General features: G+C 49.4%; 1 protein-coding gene across 10 annotated transcripts in view; it reads right to left on the bottom strand.

Annotated features, from left to right (window-relative positions):
* Nucleotides 1-18,466, bottom strand: part of LOC138626885 (supervillin-like) — a 40,215-nt gene that overhangs the window by 19,039 nt on the left and 2,710 nt on the right. For 3 of the 10 annotated variants that reach the window (XR_011311331.1, XR_011311330.1, XM_069708852.1), the window contains exons 1-14: nucleotides 14,370-15,767; nucleotides 11,965-12,022; nucleotides 11,240-11,297; nucleotides 11,013-11,161; nucleotides 9,729-10,464; nucleotides 6,130-7,689; nucleotides 5,641-5,820; nucleotides 5,461-5,498; nucleotides 5,116-5,180; nucleotides 4,845-4,981; nucleotides 3,717-4,005; nucleotides 3,067-3,120; nucleotides 1,655-2,288; nucleotides 118-751 (exon numbers count right to left, since the gene is read on the bottom strand). Coding sequence is in view for 8 of the 10 variants with exons in the window: in XM_069708852.1 (XP_069564953.1) it covers nucleotides 118-751; nucleotides 1,655-2,288; nucleotides 3,067-3,120; nucleotides 3,717-4,005; nucleotides 4,845-4,981; nucleotides 5,116-5,180; nucleotides 5,461-5,498; nucleotides 5,641-5,820; nucleotides 6,130-7,689; nucleotides 9,729-10,464; nucleotides 11,013-11,161; nucleotides 11,240-11,297; nucleotides 11,965-12,022; nucleotides 14,370-14,399 (4,622 nt within the window). In the remaining 2 variants the exon portion in view is untranslated. Of the gene's footprint in view, nucleotides 1-117; nucleotides 752-1,654; nucleotides 2,289-3,066; nucleotides 3,121-3,716; nucleotides 4,006-4,844; nucleotides 4,982-5,115; nucleotides 5,181-5,460; nucleotides 5,499-5,640; nucleotides 5,821-6,129; nucleotides 7,690-9,728; nucleotides 10,465-11,012; nucleotides 11,162-11,239; nucleotides 11,298-11,964; nucleotides 12,023-14,369; nucleotides 15,771-18,466 lie in introns of those variants that run through there. The other 7 variants (XM_069708856.1, XM_069708857.1, XM_069708850.1 and 4 more) reach the window with 6 other exon arrangements.

The following is an 18,466-nucleotide window of genomic DNA, read 5'->3' on the forward strand; positions in this document are numbered from 1 at the left end:
ATGAAGACTTGAAAGTCGAAATAAAAACATCGTCCAGGACTGTAAAAGCAGGTCAGACTGGAGCTGCTCGGTCTGCAGAGACGCAGGAGGAGACAGAGGAGGAGACAGAGGACTCACCTCTCCCTAATGGACATCTGTTTGGAAGACATGCCGTCAGACAGTCCGTCCCCGTCCTCGCTGGGGGACAGACGGTCTCCAGAGTGGACGCTGTGCGGGCTGAAGTCCTTGCTGTGGTCCAGTGGGAGGGACCGGGACTTGACAAGGGCCTGGGGGAAGGACTGAGGTTTGGGGGGAGTCTGAGGCGGGACCTGGGGGGAGGACTGAGATTTGGGGGGAGTCTGGGGGGAGATCTGGGGGGAGGACTGAGGTTTGGGGGGAGTTTGGGGGGGGATCTGGGGGGAGGACTGAGGTTTGGGGGGAGTTTGGGGGGGGATCTGGGGGGAGGACTGAGGTTTGGGGGGAGTCTGCGGGGGGATCTGGGGGGCCGTCTGCAGGTAGGGTTTGGGGAGGGGCTGGACAAAGACCTGAGGTCTGGGCGGGGCCTGCAGGGAGTGGGTGAAGGGTTTGGAGAAGGTGGGCGGGGCCTGTGAGTGGGGCTGGATGTAGGATGGAGGTTTGGGCTGCGTCGGGGGAGGGGCCAGCTGAGTGTCAGGTTTAAGAAGAGTCTGAGGAGGCGGCTGGACGCCGGAGACGTGAGACACAGTCCTGGAGGAGACTTTAGCAACCAGAGGCCTCAGAGGGGACAGATGTTCTGAAGACAGGAAGAGAAGAACAGTTTTGAGAGACATGATTGACATCTCATCAGAGACATGAAACCAAAAACATAACGAGTGTTTTTAATGCAACAGATGACCATATTTCTATTTTCTCTCTGATTGGTCAGACGGAAGCTGCTCTGCTGAGAGTTTCTGATGCTGTAATGAAGACTGCAGTTACACAATTAATATCTATATTAAATCCTAATAAGATCTGATGGACGATCCACAGACAGACTGACAGACAGAGAGACAGACAGACAGAGAGACAGGCAGACAGAGAGACAGGCAGAGAGACAGGCAGACAGACAGACAGACAGGCAGGCAGACAGAGAGACAGGCAGGCATGCAGGCAGACAGACAGACAGGCAGAGAGACAGGCAGACAGACACACAGGCAGAGAGACAGGCAGACAGACACACAGGCAGGCAGGCAGGCAGGCGTCCATTGTGTCCTCTCTGTCCTCTACCTGCTATATTTAACATCTCTCAATGAGATAAAACAGGTCAGGTCCATTTCACTGTGCTCAGCTGACCCACATCCGTAAAGTGGTGCTGAGGGCCCGTGGCCCCTAAAGGGGCCATGACAGGGAGCTGGTCGGTCCACAGGACAAAGGGCGCAGCAAGGTGAAATATGCTAATTAGATGCAGGCGGAGACACCAAGTCAAACACAGCGGCTGGAAAGAGAGAGAGCGGCCATAATGGGAGACTCTGCATCAGACAAGGAGGAGGAGGAGGAGGAGGACAGTCATGAACACCTCTGCTATCTGTCACCTCCTGTCTCTGTTCTTTGTACTCTCCTCTCCTCTCCTCTCCTCTCCTCTCCTCTCCTCTCCTCTCCTCTCCTCTCCTCTCCTCTCCTCTTCCTCTCCTCTTCCCCCCCCTCTCGAACCTCCTACCTGAGACGCCTCCCTGGCTCTGGCCGCTGCTTCTCTCCTGGTCTTGTGTGAAGGAAGCGGGAGGTGCTGCAGCCTCCCTCAGGTCGCATCCTCTTCCTCCTCCTCCTCCTCCGTCTGCTCTCTCTGACTCCCCCCTCCACCACAAGATCTGAGTCTGAGGATGCTGGTCTCCTTCTCTGTTGGGGGAGTGTGTCTCTCTCTTATGGCTGTTGTCTGTGGCTCCTCCCTGCTGCCTCCCCCTGACCTCCTCCTCCTCCTCCTTCTCCTCCTGCCAGTGCTGCCTGTGATCAGCGGAGGAGGAGGAGGAGTGATCAGGAGGGGCTCCTCCTCTCTCTCTGCTCTCAGGATGTAGAGGGGAGGAGTCTGACCCGGTCTCAGGGAGTCCCGGGTCTCGGCTCCTGGTCATGGAGAAGTACCTCACCGCCCTCTCTTGGTGGACGCCGGCGCTGCTGGAGGACTGTTGTTGGGCAGGGATGTAGGGGACAGCGGTGGACTTCCCTACATGGAGACTGTCGCTGCTGGTGGCTGGTGTCACGGTTACCGTGGCAACGGAGGGCTGGGAGGCGACGGCCGCCACGGATCGAATCAGGGAGGCGGAGAGCGGCTCCAGTTTCAGGTTGCCTCCATTTATCAGCTGCAGGAAGAGACAGAGTCACGACATGTTACAGAGTCTGAGGAGATTATGGGATGGATGGGAGGGAGGAGGAATAAATCAGGATGACAGAGAGGAAGGAAGGAAGCAGACTGGACAAGTTTGGTCATGAAACCACCGCTTCTATTAATAAACATGTGATTTTTATGATTCTCTGAACCATCAGTATAACTGATGAAGTGGAGCTGATGACACCTGGATGACATCATTGATATTATTAAAAATGTGTTTTCAGACAAGATTTCACCAAAATAATAAACAGTGACGTGATCAGAGAAATAAATCTAATTTATTCTTCATTTAACTGAGGTTGAAATATCATATTAGGAACATAACTTACCTGTAATACATCTTAAAGAACAGAAAACATTGAAGCTGCATCACTGTTCTCACTAATGTTACTGTATGACATCACTTCCTGTCCCTCCAGCATCGTTAACCACCACACACTGATGAAGGCCACGCTCCTCCTCAGTCCCACATCCACATGTTTTTATTGTTCTGCAGGTTTGTCCAGGTGTTCAGAAGGAGGCGGAGTCAAACTAACTATCAGCTCTCATACTTGTTGTGCAGCGAACAAGTATGTCATCGACGCATCGACCAATCACAACGAGGCACAGAAAACAAACAGGAAGCTCTTGATCACATGCTGCAGGTCTAACACCGGGACACGACGAATATTAAATACACAAACACTGAACCAATCAGATCCATCAGCACAGGGCTCATTCAGCCAATCAGGAGGCGGTCTGGTTCTTACGTGTTCTCCCTGATCGGCCTCTATGTCGCCGTTACACAGCGGCCGCTCAGCTTCCTGTGAGGACAACAAGGACTGTGACTCGCTGCTGAGGACACGCCCACAAAAACATCTACCTGAAGCATCTGACGACAGGTGAGTAAAGATGTACTTCCTGTTTAGTGGACGACATGATGCTTTGACTTCAACAGGAAACTAATCTGTTTGTCAAAGTGAGATGTTTGTTATGTTATCGCTGCTCTGGAGGTGAAACCGTCTGGAATGAGAAGCAGAATAAACTGAGTTCACCGACGTACTGCGACACGCAGACGCTGGCGAGGAGGTGACCTGATGGTCTCTGTGATGTCATATCCTGTTACATGAATTGTGAACAGCTGATGGACGTCCTCCCTGATGCTCCGAGCGTCTAAAGGAGCTCCTCACTGGTTTATCAGAATCATTTGGTTTCACCTGCAGCCACAACATGTCCTCTTTAAATCTTTTGTCTGCAATATTTCAAAGGATTGGAACTATTTTTCTAGATTTTGAGGTTCCCCTCTTTAAACTGCAGCAGTTTTTTTGTTGTTGTTATTTTTAGTTTCTTCCCAACTTGTGTTGAAGCAGCGCCACAGTTTCCCTCCAGATACGAGCGACCTGCAGTGCTTCCTCTGTACCTGCTGCACCTCTCCCTGGGTGATGGGCTGAGTCTGGAACCGGGCGTTGGCTCGGCGCTGCCGGGTGTCCCCCCGCGTCCCCTCAGCCGTCGGTCCCGTGGTCTGGGCCAGCCGGGTGAACAGAGCCATCTTCTCGGACAGACTGAGCGCCGACAGGTCGGGCTGGTCGGGACCGAGCTCCCGGCCGTCGACCTCGGGAGGAGGAGCCGGTTTCTGGAGCTCCTGGGTCTCCTGGTCCTCCTGGTTCTGGTCCTGGACCGCTGAGCCTGGCTGAGACGAGGCCTGAACGCTGGGGGAGGGGCAGGGGGACGTCAGTGATGAGTGACGGCTGTCAGTCTTTGATTTGATTTCAAATAATTAAAACATTTTTATGTCTTAAACAAATTAAACGATACATTTCCAGTGACTTTATTATTTTAAGGTGATAAAATGAAGTACAAACTAGTTTTTTATTACCTCACGACTGAACATTTTATGCAGTTCTTATGCAGATAGTCATATAAAGCATTGAATGTTTGCAGCGGTTCTGCAGATTTAAACCTGAGCTGGTAAACAGACACCTGAACCCAGAACATGCAGAGGGCTTTAACTGGCCTGACCTCTGACCTTTGCACCAGATATGTAACCTACTTCTTCACTGCAAGTAAGAAATGCTGCACGAAGGAGCAGAAATAACGAGGTGAACTGCAGCAGCACATCTGCACTGCAGCCACCAGAGGGAGACAGAGAGGTGTTCAAAAAATGTTTCTGCTTTAAAACAGAACATTTTTCACTGAAAATAAAACTTCATGTCTTCATAACGAACATCGGTGCACAAAATAGTAAACATATTTGGGTTTAATATGAAATTCATTCATCAAAACTGCACTGCACCTCATTCCTGACTTCTACATCCACTGAGGTCCAGTAAGTACAGGAAGTATAAAGTACAACACATGCACACAGAAGAGTGCAGCCCCGCCCACCTGATGCCCCTCCCACTGCTGCTGCTGGGGACTTGATTGACATGAATGTGGACGCGAGTGTGCAAAGGACTGAAAGGAGAAGACGTGGCGAAAAGGAGACAGAGAAAAGCACAAAACAAAGAGGAGGGCCAGACTAAAGACAGAAGTTTAGAGTGAGGCCCACCTGGAGGCGCTGACCACCTCCTGGTTGGTGACGGGCTGAGTGAGCGCGCGGTCCTGAACTCTCCTCAGACGTCTCTCCACGGCTGCGTTTCGTGACCGCGGTTTGGGAACACCTCCTTCTGACGACCTCTCCAGCTCCTGAACGAACATGTCAGGAAACATCAGCACAAACCGTAATGAGACGTCTGAGGTGGAACACGGCGGTGATGACGACATGACAGAAGGTTTAAACATGAGATATTAATCATGTGGGATGTAAACAGGAAGTGTACCCTGAAGAGAGACCTCTTCGCCGCCACGCTCATCTTCGCTCTGTCATCCAGTTTTTCTTCATCTGCTGATTAAAAGAGAGAATCATCAATGTCTTTAAATACTATAATTATATATATATATGTATTGTGCAGATACATCGTAGACTAGTGGTTCTCAACTGGTGGATCGTGACCCCAAAAGTGGGTCGCAGATGTGTGTGCGAATTAAAAAAGTTATTCAAACTTTTATTTTGAAGTCCACAGAACAGAAACTAACGTCATCACATCAGTAGTCAGCTCTCATTCAAGCAGCTGGGACCAGGTGGGACCAGCTGGGACCAGGTGGGAACCACTGACTGTTCTTACCTTCGACATCCTGAAGCTGTGACGGGCTGAGTCGCGCCCTGCAGAAACATCAAACATGTAAATGAAAGAATGTACAGAAACAGAACGGTTCTCCTTCAGCCCACCGATCGTTTTATTCTCTGTAAATTAAATCACTGCGAGGATGCTCCTGCTGGTTGCTACGGAGACCCCCTGCTGTACCTATCAGACTCCAGCCTCTCTGCGGAGGTGATGGGCTGCGTCCTGAACCTCTCCGACATGCGGCTGTCTCCGGGGTTGATGTAGCGCCGCGGCCTCCGGACGCCTCGGTCCCGATCGCAGCCGCCGCCGCCGCTAGCAGCATCGCCCTCCGCGGCTGAGAGGTCGACTTTAACCGTCTCACTTTGGAGCGACGAGGACAACGAGAACGGACAGCACACGTAGAGTCAGAACAAAGAGGACCGGACCGGACCGGACCGGTCCAGATGTTTCAGCAGGTTAGAAAAACACACGCTGAGCTTATCGTGACCTGATGATGTCATCAACATGCAGCAGCACATGACCGCCAGACAGACAACAGGAAGGAGAACTGACGGCAACTTACACAAACAAAGTAAAAACACACGTTTCATGCTTCAGAACCAGAACCAGAACCAGGATATTGATCAGCTCACTAACACTCCGTTACAGAGTCCATGCCGGTGAACCTACAACTCCGGTTTCCGGTTGGCGTTCTCCAGGTACGAGTGGCGCAGCTGGGCGACCGACACCCGGGTGTCCAGGGCGCCCGTCTCCCCGCCGGACGTCCCCGGAAGAGGGACAGGCCGGGACGCCTCCCTGCTGGCCGTCCTCTCCGTACGGTACCCGGCAGACTGCTGGCTGATACCGATGTCCGACATGGAGCGGGTCCGGATCTTTGGTTTGGGTCCTCCGCTCGTCTCCAGGATCCGGTGTTTGGCCGGAGGCACCGAGGAACCCTTCAGGAGGTAGACGGCCGAGTCCAACCTCTGGTGGACCGATGGAGACGGATGCTGTCTCCCAGGGACACCGTCTTGGTCCTGATGGATGGATGTGTAGTTCTTCTGGGAGTCCTGGAGAATCAGAGGCTCCTGTCTTTGCAGCTTGTAGTCCTGATGTCTCTGAGGGTTTTGATGTCTCTGAGGGTCCTGATGTCTCTGAGGGTTTTGATGTCCCTGAGGGTTTTGATGTCTCTGAGGGTCCTGATGTCTTTGAGGGTCCTGATGTCTCTGAGGGTCTTGATGTCTCTGAGTCTCCTGATGTCTCTGAAGGTCCTGATGTCTCTGAGTCTCCTGATGTCTCTGAGGGTCTTGATGTCCCTGAGGGTTTTGATGTCTCTGAGGGTCCTGATGTCTTTGAGGGTCCTGATGTCTCTGAGGGTCTTGATGTCTCTGAGTCTCCTGATGTCTCTGAGGGTCTTGATGTCTCTGAGTCTCCTGATCTCTCTGAAGGTCCTGATGTCTCTGAGTCTCCTGATGTCTCTGAAGGTCCTGATGTCTCTGAGTCTCCTGATGTCTCTCAGGGTCCTGATGTCTCCTCCTGGGTTCGTTCTGCTGTGTCGAAGATTGTGGATCGTGGATCTGGACCTCCTGATGGTTCACGGTTTCCGAGGACGGATGCTGCGGGTGTCCTGAGGTGGACCATAATGTCCTCTGCTCTGGACCGTCATGGACGGACAGATGCTGTCTTCTGTTTCCGATCCTGTCCACGTGTCTGTCCCTCCCTCGGTCCCTCGGTCTGTCCCGGTCCTCCTCGCCCCAACTCGTCCTCCTGCGCTCTGGACTGTAGTTCTGCCGGTCCACGTCGTCGGTCTGTCCTCTGAGCGGGTCGTCCGTGCTGCGTTCCCGTCTGCGGATCTCCGAGGGCAGGACCGCCTTCCTGCTCTTCAGCAGCCCCTCGGTTTGGACCTCCTCCTTCAGCGCCTGCCGGGCCTCCAGCCGCGCCTCCCTGTGGGCGGCGTAGACCTGGTCGGCGCTCACTCGTCTTCGTGGTTGAGCCTCCGGAGGTCCGGACGGTTTGGCAGCTGGTGCCGAGGCCGTCATGGCCATGTAGGGCTGAGAGTCCACCGGGCCGGGCTGCTGGTGCTCTGAGGAGGAGGGGGGGGCGAGATGGCGACCCGGGCTGGGCTGAGGCTGGGGAATCGTCCTCTGGGTGGACTGAGTCCGGGTTCTGTTAGCCTGCTGCGGGTCCGGACTCCAGTCAGGAGGCTGCTGGACGGTTTCGTCCCGGGACAATCGCTCTCTGACCCGGATTCTTGGGGAGAGGAAGGACCAGTTACTGAGCTGCACAACTCTCTGAACTCAGAACCAAACTCGTATTCATGCCACATAAAGGCTGCTGGTCAAAAACAAGAAGACATGTTTTAGTTTCCAACTCGAGTGAGACGTCGTAACAAAGACAGGAAATATTTAGATTCAACTGAAACATCCAAAACAAAGATTATAAATTTTAATAAACAGCGTCACGTCTCTGATCCTCCACCAGGGGGCGCATGTCTGAATCTGAGTCCCTCTGAAGTCTCCCTGCCAAAAAAAGGAAGTCAAACTATTTTCATCTGCCGACCTCTGACCCCTGGGAGCCGAAGGTTGCACTAATCTCATTGTGGAGCAGTAAGCCCAACGTCCCGGCCGGCGTCGGCCTGATCTGACACGCATGCAGGATTTAAAGCTGCCGCAGCACACGCTAACACGGGCAGCTGAGGAGCTTTGGCAGGTGATCAGGACGTTCGCACACAGAAACATTCACTAAACACACAAATATTTTGTGTTTTTTAAATACTGAACTTAAATCCACAAATACATGTAATTAGAATAATTTGTAATTTTCTAAAACATTGTTTTGGATATTTATGTTGTGTAAATTGTTGAGGCACTTCTGATGATCCAACATGCAAATGCAGCAAAGTTCACAAAATAAAAGTTCAACAGTTTGTAAATAAATGAAACCTCATGCAGAAATGTTTTTGAAATTTACAAATACTTTTAAATTCACATATTTATAATAATAACGATGTTAATAAAATTCATTTGTTTAGCACCTTTTATACAAGACATGCAGCTCAAAGTGATTTATGTGCAGTCTTTCACATAAAAACAGATTTAAAGGAACATTTAAAAATATAGAAATAAAATGCATAAGAACTGATAAAATGTATAAAATTAATACTAATAGAGTTGAAATATAAAATAAAGCAACATGCATTTTAAAGGCGCATCAGAAACACATCAGTGGATCTTTCTGTGTGCAATTCTGAATTATGACCCAGACGTGACGCCGTACCTTCAGCTTCACCGGTCAGCTGACTTTAAAAACAGCTGACAGACAAAATCAAAGATTCACCGTGATATGACAAAAGCATATAAAATAAAAAGACTCGATATGATGTCACAGGTTAACGGACCAGAATCTGAGCCTCGCTGACGAGTGCTGAGTCAGCAGGTCTCCGGGTCACTGACACCTCTCAGCTGGACCCGGCTGGAGGAGCTTCCTGGAACTGATCCAGAGTCAGTGAACCTGCTGAACTCTGCCAACTATCATCAAACATCCTGAAGAAGTTCTGAAGCTCCGATGAAACACATGAACGAGAGTTTTAATGTTGGACGAGGTTAGAAATGAAAGTTTGACGTGATAATAATAATAAGAGGAAGAATTACTGAGATTTAATATTGAATAGTTCACTAGTGAAGAGTGTCCCGGGGACTCATCTCTGAACCGTCCAGCTGTGTCCTCATCGGTGTCTTCAACACATTCAGAGCTTCAGAAGACCTGAAAACTCCTTCAGCTGCAGCAGGAGAAGATCTTAGTTTATATCAAATAATAAACACCGACCAGACGGAGAGACAGTCTGAGGACAACATGGCAGAGGACACGGACAGAAGACACGGCTTGAGGACACGGCTAGAAGACACGGGTAGAGGACACAGTCAGAGGACACAGCTAGAAGACACAGCTAGAGGACACAGTCAGAGGACACGGCTAGAAGACACAGCTAGAGGACATGGCTAGAAGACACGGCTAGAGGACACAGTTAGAGGACACGGTCAGAGGACACAGTCAGAAGACACGGTTTCACAGTGAAATCAGAGTCGTCATATAAAAACAGACATCAACGGTTTTAATGCAGGAAATAAAGTGTTTCAAGAGTTCAAAGGTCAAAACACAAGATGAGATCTGATTGGTTATTCAGATCTCATCTTCCTTCACGTTCCAGATTCTGCTGTCAGGTCATGTCCTGATAACTGCTGACCCCTGACCTCTGACCTCTGACCACTGGATGGATGGAGGACACTCACCCCTGCCGATTGAGGATGCTCTGCGCCTGCTGCTCGATAAACAGGTCTCCGGGTGAGATGCCGTAGCGGGTGGAAGGCAGCGAGGCCCGGCGGGCGGTGCGAGGGGAGCTGGGCACCGCTGCGATGCTGTAGTCCCTGGTGGAGGCGGGGCTTGGCTCATGGTGGGCGGGGTCTTGGTGCTGCTCCTGGGTCCTGGAGGCAACAGAGCGCTCCGGAGCTCCTCCACGCCGGAAGTTCTCCATGTTCATCGCTCGCTCCCGCTCTGAAAACCTGCTGGGTCTCTCTGGAGCAGGGGGCGGGGCTTGGTTTGAGTGGGCGGGGCTCGACGTGTTAACAGGTGCAGGGTCTGGGTGTGTCTTCATGTAAACTCGGCCCACTCCGGCGCGGTACGGCCCCCTGGCTGCGGCCTGTCGGTCCGATGGGTCGGTATCCCGTCTGGAGCGGAGCTGCGGGGTGCAGTCGATGTCCGGCTCCTGATCCAGGAGGATGCCGTAGCGCTCCGACAGCTGACGGCGGCGCTCCGCTTTGTAGCGGGCGATGCGTTCGGCCTTGGAGCTCAGACCCGACGGTTCCGCTGAGCCCGACGTGGGCGTGGAGGAGCTGGATAACGTCACCGGGTCCACGTACACCAACACCGGGTCGGGGCGGCCGGCGCCACCTTTGACCTGAGACGATCTCTCTGGAGACGTCACCTGCTGCTGCGGAGTCTCCAGATCCTCTCGGCTGTAGCGCCGCACTGTGGTGGAGCATGGAAACAACGTTCTTTATGTAACGAGGTCGTTATCATAACGACCAGAAGTGCAAACATACATGATGCATAAGACACAAACTACAACAACAAAACACATCACTGACAAAATGCAAGCACGAACAAAAACTTAAAAATGTAATTAAATTGAAGCTGCCAGCGCTCGCACGCCGCCTCCCCGAAGCCGGCTCCCCAACGTGCAGCGTGAGGGGCCGCCTATCCCCGCTTAAAGTCGCTATTTTTGTCTCATTTCCTGTCTCCAGCAGGGGGCGCTACAACTATGATGGAATATGACTATCAGGTGTCTTCAGGGCGGGACTGCTGTCAAAGATGTAATGTTTGTGGAAGATCTGAATATGTACATAAAAGTTAGTCAGTTGCAGGTTCATGGCGAGACGCCCAAAATGGCCGCCACGATACGGTCACACCGATCAACGAAAACAAATTCACGATGCCGAGACACTTTTCGGTTCGTCTCGGTGTGACACACAAGTCCACCGGATTTGGTGAATTTAGGTAAATGTGGCCGTGCTTACCCATCACACGAGGCTCACAGGGGTCGGAGGCGCGAGTGTAGCGGGGGGCGTCCTCCTCCAGCATCCTGTTGGCCACCAGGCCGCCGGGCAGCAGGGTGGGCGGAGCCTCGCTCTCCATCCCCTCCAGGCGCCGGGCGATCCTCTCCTTCCTAACACGGACAGGTCAAAGGTCAAACTGAGAGTGTTCAGATGTGTTGGTATGAAAGTACAGCGAGCTCTGAACTCACCTGTTCATTCCTGAGTCCTGACTGACGGCTGCCTCAAAGTATTTCTTCAGATCCGACACTGGAAACGGGAACACAGGAACAGAGAGGTCAGAGGTCAGAGGTCAGTGGTGATGTTTCAGAGGGAGAAGTGACGCCCACCTTTAGGAAGGACCAGCAGCAGTTTGAAGTTTGAAGCTTATTTTCTCAAAAATGTCGACGTAATTTTGAGGGTTTTTTGCAAAAAGTTGCACGAATGTCATTTTTTTTAAGAACTACCAGATGAAGGAATAAATCTGAAATCACTTCTTATGATAATATTCATGCTGCACATCACAAAAATATTGAAGTTCTCATCTTTATTCATTTATTTATCGAATTTGCCGCTCAAAGCTTCTCCTCCTCTTCAAAGATTTGAATCTTTATTCTTAGATCTTTTATTTTGTCTCATATCTTCTGTAATAGTGACGTTAATCTGCTGAGTCTGTTGCCGTGACGCTCCATCAGCTGCAGCGAGGTCGGTGGTCCTGGAGGAGGAATTAACATAAGCTGCTCCAGACATGTCCAGCGCTTAGTGCTTACTCAGCATGATGTGCTGAAGACCTCCAGTTAAATCTACATGCTTACTTGAGTTTAATGTTGATGACACAGCAGAGAAGGGGGGGGAAGAGGGGGGGGTCTGAGGCTTCACTGAAAAACTGTTCTGTGTGGTGACTACACACAAACAAACAAATAAAAGTGTTTCTCACCTGAAGGCTTCTGTCGGCAGCGACGTTGAGCTGTTGTTGGAAGTTTTAGATCCAAATCCTGAGAAGAGAAACTGAACTCAGTCAAAGATGAAAAATAAAGAAGTTCACAGAATCTCTGGTGTAAAAAGCTTTAACTGTACGTTTCCTCCAGCTGACTGACAGACCGACATCATCTGGATAAAACCTGACTCAAATTCATTCAGACAGTTAAAGTGCTTCATATCAGAACAACTCAGCAAAATAAAAGAGCAAATAATCAATAAATATACCAGAACAATCATCAGAGACAGAAAACAAGAATTCAAACTTAAAAACCAAGACGGTGAATATTACTACAAATTACAATTCATCTCTTTCTACCGCTTCATCTTTTTCTACAGCTTCATCTCTTTCTACCGCTTCATCTCTTTCTACCGCTTCATCTCTTTCTACCGCTTCATCTTTTTCTACAGCTTCATCTCTTTCTACCGCTTCATCTCTTTCTACAGCTTCATCTCTTTCTACCGCTTCATCTCTTTCTACCGCTTCATCTCTTTCTACAGCTTCATCTCTTTCTACCGCTTCATCTCTTTCTACCGCTTCATCTCTTTCTACAGCTTCATCTTTTTCTACAGCTTCATCCCTTTCTACCGCTTCAACCCTTTCTGCCGCTTCATCCCTTTCTACCGCTTCATCCCTTTCTAACGCTTCATCCCTTTCTACCGCTTCATCTCTTTCTACAGCTTCATCTCTTTCTACCGCTTCATCCCTTTCTACAGCTTCATCTCTTTCTACAGCTTCATCTCTTTCTACCGCTTCATCCCTTTCTACCGCTTCATCTCTTTCTACAGCTTCATCTCTTTCTACAGCTTCATCTCTTTCTACAGCTTCATCTCTTTCTACCGCTTCATCCCTTTCTACCGCTTCATCTCTTTCTACAGCTTCATCTCTTTCTACCGCTTCATCTTTTTCTACAGCTTCATCTCTTTCTACCGCTTCATCTCTTTCTACCGCTTCATCTTTTTCTACAGCTTCATCTCTTTCTACCGCTTCATCTCTTTCTACAGCTTCATCTCTTTCTACCGCTTCATCTCTTTCTACCGCTTCATCTCTTTCTACAGCTTCATCTCTTTCTACAGCTTCATCTCTTTCTACCGCTTCATCCCTTTCTACCGCTTCATCTCTTTCTACAGCTTCATCTCTTTCTACCGCTTCATCCCTTTCTACCGCTTCATCTCTTTCTACAGCTTCATCTTTTTCTACAGCTTCATCCCTTTCTACCGCTTCATCCCTTTCTACCGCTTCATCTCTTTCTACCGCTTCATCCCTTTCTACCGCTTCATCTCTTTCTACCGCTTCATCTCTTTCTACCGCTTCATCTCTTTCTACCGCTTCATCCCTTTCTACCGCTTCATCTCTTTCTACCGCTTCATCCCTTTCTACCGCTTCATCTCTTTCTACCGCTTCATCTCTTTCTACCGCTTCATCTCTTTCTACCGCTTCACTTCCAAACTGTCCAACTGGAGTTTAATTCATGCTGATAATTGTCCATCATTTAACACATTTTAAAATCACTCAGAACATTCACAAAACCTTTGACCAAATGTTAATTCTGTTATTTCAACGTTAAAAAGATATCCAGAAGAAGTGCACCCCCCCCCCCCCCTCATCCCCACCCTCCCCTCTGTTGTGAACTTGCTCCCTGGTTCAGGAGTCGGATCGGGTTTCTGCTCCCGACGCCTCCAGAACACCTCGCTCTTATTTTGGTGTGCAAGGTTTTTACAGAACGGAGGCGGAGTCATGACGGGGTGGGGTGGGGGGTCAGAGGTGTGACTTCTTCATCTTCAACCTGCTCCTCTTCCTCACATGTTGTCCTCTGGATGTGAAGCTCTGATCTTCTATTTTCATACGTAACATCTATAAAAGTCCTTCTGCATGTGACACGTTCTCGTCTCTGTCTGTCTGCGACTCCTCAGACCTCCTGCGGTGGAAATCCCCCCCCCCCCCCACACACATGTCACTGCTTCCTTGAAAATGCCTGCAGGTCGTCAACAACACGCGCAGCAGCGGGCAGCGCCAGCGAGCAGCTTAGAGCTCTGCTGACGGGCCGAACAGACGAGAAGGATTTTCTATAAATATTCGGAGGTGTGAAATAGATTCTGGTTCCAGAACAGTCGGAGAAACAGGAACAGATGAAGCAGCTGTTACACTGAATATCTGCAGTTAGAGCCCTAAAACAGGAATATTACCAGAAACACAACATCCCAGAGAAACACCCGACTACAGAGACCAACTCTCACTATGAATGAACAGAACCTCAACAGAACCTCCTGCATCACCTCCAGACCTCCTGGGTCGAGTCCTACGGGATCGTCTGAGGGTTCGGACAGTCTCCCCGGAGCCAGCCCTCGCTCACCGGGCCTTACCTGGTCCGCCAGGCTGCACGTGGTTGCCATGGTAACCGGAGATCCCAGGGTTTTGGAACATGTTTCGGGGATGGAGGAGGAGAGGATGAGGAGGCTCCCCTCTGGTCACCGTGGAGATCAGTGGAGACGAGGAACCGCTGATGGTGAGCAGACGAGGTGAGGACGGAGGCGGTGACACACGCACACACACACGCACACACACACAGACACACACACACACCCACGCGCACGCACACGCACGCACGCACACACACACACACACACACACACACACACACACACACACACACACACACACACACACACACACACACACACACACACACACACAGAGACAGCGCAGCAGGGCGGTAAAGCAGCTCAGAGTCCTAATCAGATTACAGGCAGAAATTAGCCTTGATGATAAAAACTCTGGAACAGGATTGGAAGGGGGAGGGGAGCGGGGGCGGGGGAAGGGGGGACTACTGGAAGTCAGATGGTAGCTCCACACACACACACACACACACACACACACACACACACACACACACACACACACACACACACACACACACACACACACACACACACACACACACACACACACACAGGCTGAGCGCCAACAAATTTTCAGAAACCGAAGCCGAATGTTGTTTGAAATGAAATCAGTGTTTTAAAACTGCAGTGAAACTTCAGATCATGATTGATATCCAGCGACAGCTCGGCCTGATGACAGGACACGACTTTATGAAGCTGTCATGTGATTTCCTGACAGGTTCTGATCCAGCAAGGATTATTAAAACTTTATTTAAAAACACTTCCCTCCTGTGTCCTGGTTTGTGTCTGTCAACTAGTTTCACCTGTCCCTCGTTGTTCTCCTCTCCCTTGTGTATTTGTCAGTGAGTCTTTCCAGTTCTCATGTTTCTGGCTTCAAGCCAAGCGCGAAAAAAAAAATCATCATGACTTCACCCATCAGATCATCAGCTGAGAAACTTCAAGTTTGGTATTTGATTCTTTTGGAGCAGGAAGTGACCATATTTGGACGATTTGGGGAGGAGCGAGGGGTGGATCTGACACTATGACTGCACCACATGCCTGTCAATCAAACAAGCCCCACCCCCCAAACATATCTGTGTTTGAGACATCAAGAATTGTAAATTTTTTCATATTGTGTGCACTTTTCGGTTTTCTTTGCTGCTGTGACGACTGAATTTCCCCACTGTGGGATTAATAAAGTCTAATCTAATCTAATCTAACGAGATCATGATGACTGGAAACATTTACTGACTTTGGATTTCAGGAGAGAATTTGATGCTTTTTCAATAGAAGTCTGTGGAGACAGCCCCTAGTGGTCGTCAGCGGTACTACAGATGGAGTCTATGGAGACAGCCCCTAGTGGTCCTCAGTTGTACTACAGATGGAGTCTACGGAGACAGCCCCTAGTGGTCCTCAGTGGTACTACAGATAGAGTCTATGGAGACAGCCCCTAGTGGTCGTCAGCGGTACTACAGATGGAGTCTATGGAGACAGCCCCTAGTGGTCCTCAGTTGTACTACAGATGGAGTCTATGGAGACAGCCCCTAGTGGTCGTCAGCGGTACTACAGATAGAGTCTATGGAGACAGCCCCTAGTGGTCCTCAGTTGTACTACAATTTAAGACATGTCTGCATCTGCAGTGACTTGGAAGCTACGTCCATTTTATTTAGTGAAATTTTTGTTTGTGAAAAACCTCACTGTTTGAATCCTCCCTCTTTCTTATCTAAAAAAAAATAACCAATGGGGTTGTCTGTGATTTCTGTCTCTGCTCCTCCTCCATGCTCCTCTGTTACGTCCTCCTCCTCTTCCTCCTCCTCAGTTAAAACACACAGCTCTTCTTACAGACGACGCTGCTATGAGCTGAGGTGTAGAAACGATCTCATCTAACAGACGACAGCAGCCTCTTGTGAGTTGTCACATTAAGTCAGAGCGTGCAGATGAAAGTGTTATTGAGCTTATAAAGCAGGCGATCGATCAATGTCTCAAGACTTTGAAACCCCCCTCCGCCTCCTCTTTTAGCACAGCGAACATTTAAACTGTTTATAAAAGTACCTTCAGCTGACAAATAAAACAAAATCAAATCATGAAGAAAGAAAATATAAATCTTAGAAATTCAGGCTGCTCGACGTGACATCATAAATAAAACCATGTTAACATGTTTATGTTATTTACTCTCTGATGGTGACCTGATGTGGAGTCACACGGTTTCCCCCCCCCCCCGCACCCCCCGCAGACCCCTAATAAGGCAACGTGTGCTGTGATTGGCTGCCTTGGAGAGTGGTCACAGTGTTTACAGGCGACCAAGTCCACGCCTGCTCTTCCTTGTTTTCTCCTCCCGCTCCTTCTCCCCCTCATTCCTCAAATTCACCGTCTCCCGCCCTCCTTTGGCTCCTCCCACTCCTGCTCCCCCCTCACTCGGCTCCTCCCACTCCTGCTTTCTTTCTGTCACTGTTTTCTCTCTTTGCTTTTTTAACCTCTCCAATCAGTGCAGCAGAAAAGCTGAGACATCCTCCGTCCTCCGTCCTCCATCTCACCACTGAGACTTTTCAGAAGTAAATTACACTGATAAGACATTAAACTTCAGTAACAACACTGAGGTGGAGTCTGGGTGGAGGACTCGATGACAGACATCGTGCCCAGGACATGTGTTCAACATCTGATTCATCATCTGACCGGATTATAAATCAGATGTCTGATTTCAGAGATGATGTTAAAAATACTGAATCAAACTTCACAACCTCCAGTTTTTTCTGTTGTTTTTGTGCTTTTTGTCACTTTTATAGGAGACTCGGCTGCTTTCAGTCCAAAGACACTTCATCCAAACATCCAGGAGAAAAAGTTTCATCCAAACATTCATTAAACTCACTGAAATTAAAGTGTTTCTAAGACTTTCTCTCCTCTCAGGAATTTTTGTTCTTTAATTCGTGGTCACGATGCCCGTTAGATGAACTCACTCCACTCAGTTGGTCTCATATCTAGTTTGTTTCTCTGCTGAAATAATCGTGTTGATCTGCAGTCACTGCTCATTCATAAATAAAATGTGATATTTTGTTGGAGAACTTTTTCCAGGATGTTTAAAGTGTTAGCTGGTTCATTAATTCTTTCAGTAGGAAGCGAGTTTGAAATCTAAACTTGGGAGGACTTAGTGCTGCGACTCTGCTGCCTTTATTAGGAGAAACCTGTGAGCACTGATGTACATGCATGCACCAACATAAACGCATGCACACACATGCAGCCTGAGGCAGCGCAGCTGGGACCTTCATCCTCCCTCCTTCCTGCAAACATTTACTCTGGCTCTCCCTGCGAACGTCCAGACCTGCAGCCTGATGGTCTGCTCTTATAAGGATATCGATGAGCGCCGAGGCCGGAGGTGAGCAGAGTCTCTGTCAGACGGAGAAGGAAGGAGGAGAGGAGAAGGAGGAGAAGGAGGAGGAGGAGGAGGAGGATTCCATGCCTGAAATGGTTACTGAGGATTTGACCGTCTTTTCTTAAAGCCACACGGCCCAGAAAGCATCTTCAGGTTATGTAACGTGACGAGGTAGTTCCAGGTGAGTCCATCACTTCCTGGTTCTCCAGGATGCAGCAGAGTTTACGACCGAGGCTCGACTCTGCAGACAGAAGTCAGAAAAGCGAGGAGACGGCGTGCAACATGAGCCGCTGCTCTGATTATAGAAGCTGTTTACAGAATGTACCGCGACGCTCGGAGACATTCAGACCTGCTGAGAGGACCAGGAACACCAAAACAGAACACGGCTGAGCTTTAACTGACCATCAATCATCAACAAATGTTATCACAGCGAATCTATCACATTAATATCAGAGAAAAAAGATATCCAAATAACACCTTCAGACATTTCTATAAAGCACGTTTACAAATGTAAAGCACAGTTCCAGGATCTTCTGTCTGCTCTACATCTATTATAACTAAAGATCCCGTTTCCCTCCAACACGGCCTGAACCAGGCATCTACAGGACTTTATCAGGAGGAACCATGAAGGAACTGCTTTTACTTCTATTTAAATACCCAACAGAAACCCAACTACCAACTACTGAAAACGAGCAGCCAGTTCGTTCCTTTATTG

Source organism: Brachyistius frenatus, unplaced genomic scaffold (genome assembly GCF_029030835.1).
Source record: "Brachyistius frenatus isolate BFR_SWC_R1_liver_20210118 unplaced genomic scaffold, ASM2903083v1 Contig_79, whole genome shotgun sequence".
Classification (NCBI taxonomy): domain Eukaryota; kingdom Metazoa; phylum Chordata; class Actinopteri; family Embiotocidae; genus Brachyistius; species Brachyistius frenatus.